Here is a 12,927-nt window from a genome sequence, read left to right on the forward strand (position 1 = left end):
TTAGTTCAGCGATACTTGCACTGGAGTGTGAGATGAAAAGTCATATTGAATGATTTTAGGTGCAATGAAACCACCATATCCCGGAACTGCTTTGTAGTAGATGCCGATGCCAGCTAATGGAACTGGACCCTTAGAGACGACATCTTGTATGTCAATAAACGGAATTGTTGTCTGCGCTGCATCCTGGTTTATTCCGGTATTCACAAATTCTAAATAATTATAATCCTTTGATAATTGCTGAGACAATTGACGTGATTTGGTTGGTATATCCTTATCATCGAGATCCAGTTGCACGTTTGGAAATGTCTTACTGGCTTGCCAAACGTTTTCCATTAGTTCTCCAGTTTTAAAATCATATTTAGTGAATTGCAGTTCGAGATTGAGACGTCCATAGGACAAGCGCAAACGCACGCCAGTTACCACAAATGATTTGTCATCCGTTTTCATTACCTCAGCCAGATTGATGCCACGTCTATGGTAACTCATGGAATGATAGTCCCTGCCCTCTCTAACATTGTAAGAAGAAATGAGGTAGTCATCTACAGGCTTCCACTCCACAGTTGACTCATTGATGGCTCCTAGGGGCAAAAGTTGACCCTCCTGTATCTGCAAGTGAATAATGCGATTTCTTTTCGCAAATCGCACTCCAGTCACCACTTTATTCGCCTTTACATCGGATACAGTTTCACGAAGATTGAAGTATCGGTCAGACTTTGAGCCCTGCTCATCACACAAGCAGAAGCAGTAGCTGCACTGCCAGAAGATCCAACGATACCAGCTTTCCGCTCTAGATGTGCCACGTCCGCAATATGACATTGTTCCCAATACTCTTCCACTATCGTATTGAATGTACTCATAACGACGAGAGCTGTACCACGGCGACTGGCAAATTCCCATGGACTTTTCGACAAACTGGCAGTTATAAACGCGACCTGAGCATTGAGGCGCGGATTGACATAATGCACCGCTGATGCAGCCGGAGACTGTGGTGTCCTGATATATCTCACAGCTATACCTGCACCTCCTGTCTGCATTCAATCCGTCCTCATTTTCAATGTAACCTTGAAGAAGCCGTGTAACCTCTGCGTAAGTAATTTCAGCAATATGATTGGGAGGATCACTACGCCAGATGCGAAGATCGGATTGCTCCATCACACTCCTTAAGAAGCTTAGAGAATATTCGGTGCGCCTCTTAAAGTTTTCACGCATTATGTTCGTTTCCTCAGTAAAGTTGCCATGCCCAGTGGCGCGTAGAATCAGCAGTGAGAACTCCATCAGCGAATATCCTTTTAATTCGGTTGTGGCGATGTCCGTGTACAGTGATCCGACAAATTGTTGTGGCGACTGCAGTGTGCGGAACCTCTCATCTAAAGCCTCCTCATAGTTGCTCATCATCTGGTATAGTAGAGTTTCTTGAGGTGTCTTACGATGGATCGCGCTGGAAGTGTGACCGAACATTGTCAAGTGCAGGCGATCCATTAAATGCTGTAAGGAATCAGCATTTGGCAGAGCTGTCCATTCGGCAAATGAAACAAGTGATGCTATTTCCATCTTACGATTTTTGTAGGTCATCATCTGATCATATCGGGCAATTATCCGATTTGTGATATCCTCTAGAACTTGAACGGTTCTAATCATAGTTGGTACATTTTTGCTAATAAAACGATTGAACGATTCAGTGGATATCATGGGTTGATTCTGGCTGCTCCGAATTAGTTGAATCTCGTTGGAAATTGAGTCGAGGGTCTCCATGACTGTCTCCATGTCGTCCATGGTACTTGTTTCTACGGCAATATCTCTTTCATCAGCAACCAATTCTCTAATTGGGGGTAGCGCTTTTTCACACGCCTCATAAACACAATCTATTATTCCCACAACAGCATAAATTTCCGTAAAAAACGCTGATGATGTGTTCACATTAACAGTTAAGAATATTAATATCCGTGAAACAACAAAGAAATTAAGCAGTCGCATTTTCACAAGAGATGGACAATAATACGTCTGTTCACAAGTAACGAGCGAAGAAATGTGATGAATGTTGCGTCTTTTATAGCAACTGCAAGGAACTTTTTTTATACCCGGTACCTACCATAGCGAATTATATAGGGTATTATATTTTTGTAAACTATGCAATATAACAAAATAGTCTATCAATATATAACATAAATATAGAGATTAGTATATTTTAGTATTATTTGTTTATTTTGACTTGCTATGTCTACCAGACAGTCTGCTGTCCAGGTCATGCAGAAAATCTGTGTTTAGATTCTAGTGCGTAGTTCGGAATATGCAAAATACTCTCAAAAATATATGTATGCAGTAAATAAAATGTTTATTGTACTTCTAATTAAATTTATTAAAACTCAAACACTGAGTACTTAAATGTATATAAATAGTTTTACTTATAACTAAATAATCTAATAGCTAAAAGAAAAAATGTATTTATTTCGCCGTTTTCTATATTCTTTGCCCTAGACAATGCCTTGTAGTTTCTATTTTATCGTCCCACACAGCTCTTTCGTAGTCCACAAAACTGTAAATATAAATACAAATATATTTCTTAATTTAAATCAGATTAGAATAGTAGTTTAAAAATATTGACACCTTGCCTCTGATTGTTTTATAAAAGACGCGCAGGAAAAAACAACTTTCTCGTACAGCACTCACAAATCAAATCACGCATAACACATAAAATTGCACATGTTCGAGAAAAAAATCCCAAGTTATTGCTAGAAGTCTGGTCTTAGACTCGGGATTTTTTCTCGAACATGTGCAATTTTGTGTGTTATGCGTGATTTGATTTGTGAGTGCTGTACGAGAAAGTTGTTTTTTCCTGCGCGTCTTTTATAAAACAATCTTAGACTCGGGATTTTTTCTCGAACATGTGCAATTTTGTGTATCATGCGTTAGTATATTTTGGTATATACAATAATTACTACATTAGTTATGATTCCTGAAATTTTGGTTGCGATCAGATAAAAATTGTCGAAGTTATTAAAGAAATATTTTTGTATGGGCAAAAACGCCTACTAGCTAGGGGTCTGAATTACTTTGGCTGACAATCTGGTATATTGTGCCGTCAATGGTATATTTTGAATGCGGTACTATATCGATATACCAAATATATAATTCGGTATATTTTTCGGTATATTCGGTATATTTTGATAAAAAATACCGCAAAATATATTTCTTTTATTTAAATGGGTTGCGGGTATCTCACAGTCGAGTACACTCGACTGTAGCTTTCTTACTTGTTCTATTCTGTTCCCATGTCCGTAATGAACGTCTTCATTGGACCGTACTTCAGAATAAAATTCTCGAATATTGCCTTGACTACTATATTAGCGTTTTTGCTTGGAATCGGTATCGCAACTAGACGGTATCGCAAATTAATGTGATTGCGTACTCATTACCATTATCAGATTTTGGTAGTGGACCAATGGTGACTACTATAACTCTGTCAAAAGCGTGTACGGGTATATCAGTTAAAGGAGTTTTAGTATTTCTTGTCACTGATTTTTGGCATGTTTGACATTTTCGTACGTACTCTGTAATTTATCGAGTCATACCTTTCCAGAAGTACTGTCTTTTGAACTTGGCTAAGGTTTTACTAATACCTGTGTAAACTCTTTTTACTGGATCATTGTGTAATGTATCTCCTTTTTCCTTTTATTTTCTATTTGGGTCACCGGGTTGAGTAGCGCTACTCTCAAAAGTTGCCCATTATATTTCTAGAACTTTTTCAAGTTCAAATTGGTGGAAACCAGACATTAAGTCTAGACATGAAAAATATTTTGCTCTGCCTAGTTGATCAAAAATTTCATTAATTCTAGGTAGGGAAAATTTATTGGACAGTAGTGTTTTGTTAATTTGATGATAATCAACTACTAACCGCCATTTTTTCTTTTCAGAGTCCGGAAAGGACTAGTTCTTAGGAACTAGTAAAAAAGGGCTATTATTTTCTGATACAGATGGTTGGACTATTTTGTCGTCTATTAACTTCTCTACCTGGGCTTGAATTTCTTGAATTTGGGCTCATCATCCATCAATCTCAGTCTCTGTTTATAAAAGTTGTTAGTTGTTATAGATTCGGGTTCTAGTCCGAATATATCTGAATATCTGGTGCATCATTCTTTCAATTGTTTTTATACCGGCTACCCATAGGGTAGAAGGGTATTATAACTTTGTGCCGACAGGAAATGTATGTAACAGGTAGAAGGAGGCCCTATAAAGTATATATATATATATATATATATATATATATATATATATTCTTCATCAGCATCAATAGCCGAGACGAACTAGCCATGTCCGTCTGGTCTGTCTTTCTGTTTGTCTGTCCGTCTGTCCGTATGAAACACTGGATCTCAGAGACTATACGACATTGAGCTCTAATTTTTATTTCGACAAATTTACAAATTTTTGCCACGCACACTTCCGCCCCCGCAAATCAAAACAATCGAATAACAAGCGGAGTGTATACAATAATAATCATAGTAGTTATGATTCCTGAAAATTTGGTTGCGATCAGATAAAAATTGTGGAAGTTATTAAAGAAATACTTTTGTATGGGCAAAATCGCCTACTTAGTAGGGTTGGCCGTATTTTGTGGTATATTGTGCCGTCTATGGTATTTTTTGAATGTGACACTATATCGATATACCAAATATACCATTTGGTATATTTCAGTATTTATACAATTTATGGTTGGAAATAGTATTTGCAATATAAATTTCTTCATCAATTTATTGGTTTAATATCAATATTTGATTTTGTATTGAGGGAATTTGTATTTCACGGACAACTTCAAAACGAGCTGGGAGAACTGTGGCATTATTGTCACAAGTATGAAGTATTTGCATTTTAATCGGATAATTTAAATTGTTTGGGCGAATAATTAGTGAAAGCGAAAGAATTTGCAAGAAATCTAATTAGCAATCATATTGTTTTATGAAATCTATGCCTAACATATTATGCCATCACTATGTTAGGTATTGGGAAACTTTGGTCGACTAAGTGAAAGTGCACCTGTACCAATACCCTATATTTGGGTAGTGATCGTTTCATTGACGTTTTCAAATATATTTATATTTTCTTTTAGTATAGATATATTTGCACCAGTATCTAATAACAGTGTAAACGTTTTACCTGGTCTTTCATTATTAACTTTTACAAAAATATTGAGGTTGAGGTTGATGGTTTTTATTGAGCCATTTATTGGCATTGAACATCTGAGGGTTGCTGTTAGTTTTCCGAGTTACCTTGAGTTCTTCGGATATTCCATTGGATTTATAGTATTTACCTATAGCGTCATTAAAAGTGGTGAAATTGCCGGCTTCTAATATTATGCGAAGTTTCTCGTATTCGCAATTTATTGTTATGGCAGATATTGTTTCGTTAGTCGAAAATTTTTCTGCGTTATCAAAATCTAGGCCATCGCCAATATAGGCTGCTTCAAGTTGGTTACGAAAACTGTCAATTTCAGCTGTATACTGTAAGGCTGACTTGCCTTTTTGCTTAATATTTAACATCGGTATTTAATTTACTTATAATACCAATAATTGATGTTTCATTTTGTACCTTATACAAAGTTGGGTCGATTATTTTCGACTTTATGACTTCTACGGCTAAGTCTTCTTGTGTGCCTTTAGTACGTTCGAATAACCTTAAACACGTTAGAAATCTGGCCAATGATAGTTTTTTACCAACAAATTTCGGAATAGTACACGATATTTGTCTTACATATTCTCGATCTAAGGCCACCTGATTCGCCATATTTGGATCAGTTAATCTAGAGGCTCAATATCGCTGTCAATGTGATCTGAATCAAAGGTTACCATTAATTTTAAATCTCCTGGTATATTATGCCTTGTGGTAATACTTAATATCCTAGTTCCAAGTGATTTTTATACATTGATTTGCATGTTGTTCTGTAAGCCTCTTTTCTTTACTTAAGTAAAGTTGAACTATGTTATTATAGTTTAAGATTACTGTATTTATGTGGTTAATTAACGTTTCGACTCTTATAGGTACGCCCTTATTGACACACATATAAGATTTTTCGAATTTATCTTTGAAAACAATTATTTGTTTCGCTAATTCACTCCATTCCATAGTGCTTATCTATACAATTTAACTGACATTCTTTGTTTATTTTTTTAATTATAACAATTACTATCAGAAACGTTGTGATGGTCGATACGTCTTGTGCTTCTATTTTGTATATTAAATTAGCAGTGGAATCCACTACTTTAGGGCTGGAAATCTTTGTATGTATCTTGGTCTGTTTTCTTTTCTTTCATATATGTATATTTACATATTCACAATCAGGATTGTCAACAGCACCCTTACAATCTGCTGGGCATTTTGGGTTTCTAACTTTTGTTAAATCTTCTTTCTTTTTGTATGCATCTAATTTTCTATATGTGGACTCTAATTCTTTTCTTAGAGCCACATTTTCCTCCCAGGATACGGTCTCAGTTCCTGTGGCATATAGTTGCCTATGTAAATTTTTAATTTTTAGATTGAGAAAGTTCTTTTGACCTCCTCTCTTATTTCTTTTACTATTTTTAGGCATTATTGTTAATTTTACTTAAGTATTTGCCTTTTTGGCATTTCGATTCTTAGTATTGTTTTAGTACATGCTTCCCTACCTCGGAAAAAAAAAAGAAAACCCGCAGCTAGAAACTGCCTGGTTTGTACAATTGGTTTTTATGTATGCATCGCAGAGCAAAATTAAAATAAAGAATTTTTAAAAACGAATTAATATGTTGTGCGCACTTAGTTGCGCTGTCGGTTTAGCTTACTGTCCAACGTTGTGACTGCCTGCCACTCGCACTTGTTGATGTCCGTTCATGCGTTTCGATCGCACTTTCGATCATATTGTGGATGTGCGGCTTCCCAATTGTGTTTCGTGTCATGCCAAGACCGAGACTGCAAGAATTTTATGCAGATCGTTAGATGAATCGTCTTGTAGAATGCTTCTTGCATTGAGTCTGGTGTACGCGCCCTCTTAGCGCAACGCGTAATTTCCCTAACGCCTACTTTTCTCGAACATGTGCAAGAATTTTATGCAGATCGTTAGATGAATCGTCTTGTAGAATGCTTCTTGCATTGAGTCTGGTGTACGCGCCCTCTTAGCGCAACGCGTAATTTCCCTAACGCCTACTTTTCTCGAACATGTGCAAGAATTTTATGCAGATCGTTAGATGAATCGTCTTGTAGAATGCTTCTTGCATTGAGTCTGGTGTACGCGCCCTCTTAGCGCAACGCGTAATTTCCCTAACGCCTACTTTTCTCGAACATGTGCAATTTTGTGTATCATTTGTCATTTGTTTTGTGAGTGCTGTACGAGAAAGTTGATTTTTCCTACGCGTCTTTTATAAAACAATCAGAGGTAAGTTGTTAATATTATTAAACTACTATTCTAATCTGATTTAAATTAAAAAATATATTTGTATTTGTATTTATATTTACAGTTTTGAGGACCACGAAAGAGCTACGTTGGATGATAAAAATAGAAACTACAAGGCATTGTTCAGGGCGAAGAATATTGAAAACGGCGAAATAAATTAATTTTTTCTTTTAGCTATTATATTATTTAGTTATAAGTAAAACTGTTTAGATAATATTATATATAAATTTAAGTACTCATTGTATTAGTTTTAATAAATTTAATTTCAAGTATAATAAACATTTTATTTACTGCATATATTTTTGAGCGTATTTTTATTTTGCATATTCCGAACTACGCACTAGAATCTAAGCACAGATTTTCGGCAAGAGCTGCACCGCATATTTTCTACAAGAAACGTCGAGTACAAATTCCGCCAGCGCAGCCGAGGGAAATTTAAATTTCCCTTTGGCAAGAATTTATACTCGACGAGTCTTGTAGATAATCAGTTCCGCATATACGGCAAAACGAAGTGAGTAAGTCTTTTCGCATCTTGTGTCTACACATGACGGGACTGGAAGAAAACTTGTATATTGTCTACGAATAAAACACAATCGGGTTGGTGCTGCTCTCAAAGTCCTATGGTTTGTTGTTTTTCTCTTGGTTCTGGTTCATCTCTCATAGTCCTCAAATATTAGTTTAGTTTGTGCGGTTTGGTGTGTGTGAATTCTATAAGCGTGTCAACAGCTTTTGGTTTCAGTTTGAAAGGCACAAGTTGCAATTACGCAAAGGCCAAAACGCTGGCGATTCACACAGTTTTCACATAATTGGCACATCATCTTTCTTGTTGTATGTTGGTATGTGTAAAAGTTAACGGTTCTACTGGTATTTTGTTGTTATTTCACTTACTTGTATGAGAACCATGTAGTTGTTGTGTAGATTGCGCTTCATACGACTTGTGAATTAGTTTTCACAGTCTTTTTGTTGTTGTTGGTGCTCATCAGCTTTGTCAGAATCTTTCCAAGGACGTCGTCATGATTTTTTTCAGAGTGCACGGATGGGTAGAAGTTGGTCTCCAGATCCTGTGTCACACTGCACGGTCGCCAAGTAGAGAAAGAACTCTAGCACGTCAGTGCTGTTTGGATCTTGGTTTTAAAATAATTTATTTACTTGATAATTCGCTTAGCTTAGTCCAAGTAGATAAGGTTCTTATATCTAAGGCTACATGGCTGCGACGGCAGCGCAGAGGCTCACATATGTATATCTTATATATAATATACGTATAAATATACTCAGCGCTGGTGACAGCGTGAGCGTAAAAGAGGATGTTTACATGTGCCGTCGGCTATATGGAATACACCGACGCAGCACTTATAATATTTCCAAACATATTTGTGTGATCATATTGCACGGTACTTGAAATATGCTTGGGCCAATATGTTTCTGACTTATACAAAGTACAGTATGTACTTTATATGTACACATGCTACAATATAACGATGGTATTCTGATTGAAACTTGATTTTCATTGTACCATTGCCACCAAGTTTTATTGTTCTTGCTTTAATAGTCTTTCACATCTAAGTGATACGCATAAATAAGTAAGCATACGGGCATAGATATAGCTACAACATATACCTGAGTTAAAAGCATGTCAGAGAGTTTAAACATGAGAGAGATTGTCTGAAAGCTCGTGAATGTAAAACAAACATACTTTACACATACATATATTTCAAATTCTGACTTAAGGCCATGCCACTTAAAAACATTGGACTATAAAGTTGATTACCCGTTTCTTTCTCTTTATGTGCTTCTACTATTATAAAATAAAACAAGGTAAACATACAAATTGTATTCAATTGTAACACGTTTCATTTTTCTTTTCGCTGAAATCTTAGAACAGGGAAAAAGATATTAAGGAAGGTATATAAAAGATATATATGTATATATATAAATGATATTATCAACTTTATTTAAGATAATATAATATAAACTTAATTTTTATTTTATTAGATTAAAAATATATTGATATATTAATTGACATTGTCATAATCAAAAGTTTTTTAAAGCATTGTCACCGGCGGGAGATGTGGGGAAATATCGTAGCTGATGATTTTAGGAGTCACGAAGCCACCGTATCCCGGACTACCTTTATAGTATATGCTGATTCCAGCTAAGGGCACTGGGTGATTGGAGACGACATCCTGAATGTCAATAAATGGAACTGTTGTTTGTGCCGCATCCTGTTCCATTCCTGTGTTGACAAACTCCAGATATTGTCCATCCTTTGATAAGGGCTGTGAACTGTCAAAAGACAACGTTGGAACATCCAGATTTTTTAAATGTAGTTCTATTCTGCCTTTGATGTCGCTATTAGATTGGTATTTTCGAGTTGACTCCGGCTCAATTAGCATACCCTTAACGAAATCAAAATTACTAAACAAAACTATTAGATTGAGTCGTCCCTTCGTTGCTTGGAAACGGACACCGGTTACCACAAATGATCCGTCATTAGTATATGTTATTTCATCCAGATTTAAGCCCCGACTCTTGTAGTTCATTGAATGATAGTCGACTCCTTCCCTAATATTTGTATCATCGATTTTGTAGCCATCGACGGGTTTCCACTCCACAGTGGATTGATTGATTGCACCTCGGGGTAAGATTTGTCCTTCCTGTATTTGCAAATGGAAAACACGATTCTTCTTCACAAAACGCACTCCAGTCATCACTTTGTTCGCCTTCACATCGGATACAGTTTCCCGAAGATTGAAGTAACGATCAGAATTTTGATGGTCGTCGCATAGACAAAAGCAGTAGCTGCACTTCCAGAATATCCATCTTCTCCAGCTATCCACATTGTTGGTATCACGCGAAACATTTTTCTGCTTCCCAAATCGTTGTCCATTTCCATATTGAATGTATTCATAGCGACGTGAACTCTTCTTTGGTGATTGGCATACCGTCAAGTCCGATTCTATTAATTGACAGTTGTAGATGCGACCCAAACATTGACGCTGTTGAGAACAAAACTCTTTATCGAAGCAACGCATTGAAGTTGTATTCTGATAATAGGGGCAAGACTCAAAACAGGACCCCTGTTTGCTAAGATCCACTTCGTTCTTGACATATCCTTGCACAAGTCGTGTCACCTCATCATAAGTGACGTTAAGTATGTGTTTGGAGGATCACACCGCCATAGAAAACGATCGAATTGTTGGCTCAAATTCCGTAGTTGACTTAAACTTTGTTCTGCGCGCTGTCTATAGTTGAGGCGAATTGTTTTCCATTCATCGATAAAATCACGTTGACTAGAAATCCTTTGCATCATTAGTGAATACTCGATCAGGATGTAAGCCTTCAGTTCGGTTAGTGCGATGTATTTCATTAATGAAGTAGACATATTGTTGTGGCGTCAATTGAATGAGGCAGCTTTTTTGCGGGAGCATCTTATACATTTGTACTACTTGGGTTAACATGTCTTTGCTGATATATTGAGAATCTAGTCCGAACAATGTTGAATAAAACTCATTTATTAAAGTTGCAGTTCTTTGCGAATTTTATATGCTTAATTCGTTTTCATTTAGAGTACTTCATGTTTTATCTGTTATAACAATTTTTAATTTTTTTTTTAAATTCTCTTTAAACAATTTTCTTTATAATATTGAATAATTTCAATTTTCGTATGCTTTTCTTTTATCTATATTTGTTTCGTGTTTGTGCATAATGAATTAAGGTCAAATAATATGCATGTGTTCTCAATAAAAAACTTACGGACAGAACTCCTGCGGCGGCGATCGATCTCCAGCGAAATAGTACTGGAACAGTGCTTGATAAAAAATAAAAATTTCACCAAAAACAATGACACTTCTCATATGGCACATTCACGAAACTAATTTTTCAATATGATGGCGTAACACTTTTTAATTTTGTTTTAATTTTACATTTCGTGTAATTTTATGAATTTTTGCACTACTAATTTTTAATTATGTTGTCTCATTTAAATTTGTATGACTTAGTGGCGCTACACTTTTCTTATATAACTTTTTAATTATTTCTGTTGAACAATGTAGCGCATCACTTTTTAACATTTGAATCTAATTTATATAAGCGAACTAGTCGCTGAGATTGAGAAGAGAAGAAGCTGAAGAGAATCCTAGTCGAAGATCCTGGTGAAGATTAGGAAAGACGGAAGACAAGATGGTCCAACTTCTTTGACCAAGCTGTGGCGCTTGTTGCAGGCACTGTCGCATTCAAAAAGAGCCAAACACCAAGCCCGAGAAAAAACACCAAAATCGAACTGCGAAATCAAGAATACTAAGTAAACACCATCTAAATTCTCAATTCATACAAGCAAAACGTATCTTTAAAAACAGTATTATTGCAATCCCAGACGAGCGGAGTGCTGCGATTCGAACACCAGAGCCTCTTCGGCTCATTCGAAAATTTGAAATTCTAAGTTAAAAGCTCTAACGCAGCGAGCAGCGTACATCCACCGCGGTATTTCCAGTAGGAGTAGACACGCCCACTTTTCACAAATTATGCTAGGGACCTTCCTTAGTTCAACTAAAAAAAACGCATCAAGAAATCTCAAGTAGTTTAGGAGTTATTCATTTCCATCAAGAAAAGTGGTCTCCTGGACCATAGTGCATCGTTGGAGTTAACAATCTTGCATACTTTTAGGATCTACATTGAAAGAACTTTAAGACAAAAAAACCATGGCATACTTTTAAGATCTTTATTCGAAGAACTCTAACCACGGTTGAAATTCCAAAAAAATTTCGTGTACCAAAATTTTGAAAAAATGCACCAATTTTAGCAAAAATGTACCACAAATTTTTTTCGGTATTTTTTAATACTATATTTTGTTAACGTTTTTTTAAATTGTCTTTTATTATTTCATATTTCATTTTTTTCTTCAAATTATAGTATAGCATTTACTATATAAAAGAAAACAAAAACAGAACTTTTATTTAATCAATTATACTTTTCAAACATAAAGAAATCAAAAACAGAACTTTCACTTGAATAATAATGAATCAAATTTTATACTATCTTTGTTAATTTGTAGACCAAACATAGTGAAGGTCTTTACAATCAATCAATTCCTTGCAATACATTATGTTAAATTCAAATTTATTTGGCAATTTAGTTTTCATTAAAGAAATTTCAAAAAACTTTCGCTCTGCAGCACCAGAGCTGTGTGGCAACGACATCAAGCTGTTTATGAATTCTATTAAGCTCCTGGACAGCGGTTCGTCAACACCTTTTTTTTTACTTTCAATGTTTGTCCAAAATTTACGAAACTCTTTTTCTTTTCCCTGATTTAAAGAAAGTCGGAGTTGGTTCCATTGGGATATTATATCATCAGGATCACCATTGCATAAACTTTCATAGGTTTTTATTAGAGGTACTAAGGAAAGTTCTTATTCGCTTAGAAATTTGGCTGAATCACAAATTGTGATTCACAATATATAACTGTTTATGTAGTGATGGACCTTACATTGGCGCATACATATTTTCTCAATTGACAC

At 35.6% G+C, this 12,927-nt stretch overlaps 2 protein-coding genes across 2 annotated transcripts; both read right to left on the minus strand.

The window, feature by feature from the left end:
• On the minus strand, positions 1 to 1,773 carry LOC127565201 (uncharacterized). The gene has a single exon (XM_052002713.1). It carries the CDS (start codon positions 1,771 to 1,773, stop codon positions 1 to 3), a length of 1,773 nt encoding a protein of 590 aa, XP_051858673.1.
• Positions 1,774 to 9,456: 7,683 nt separating this feature from the next.
• LOC127565202 (uncharacterized) lies at positions 9,457 to 10,446 on the minus strand. The gene has a single exon (XM_052002714.1). It carries the CDS (start codon positions 10,444 to 10,446, stop codon positions 9,457 to 9,459), a length of 990 nt encoding a protein of 329 aa, XP_051858674.1.
• Between the last annotated feature and the right edge of the window lie 2,481 nt (positions 10,447 to 12,927).

This window comes from Drosophila albomicans, chromosome 2L (assembly GCF_009650485.2).
Source record: "Drosophila albomicans strain 15112-1751.03 chromosome 2L, ASM965048v2, whole genome shotgun sequence".
Lineage (NCBI taxonomy): Eukaryota > Metazoa > Arthropoda > Insecta > Diptera > Drosophilidae > Drosophila > Drosophila albomicans.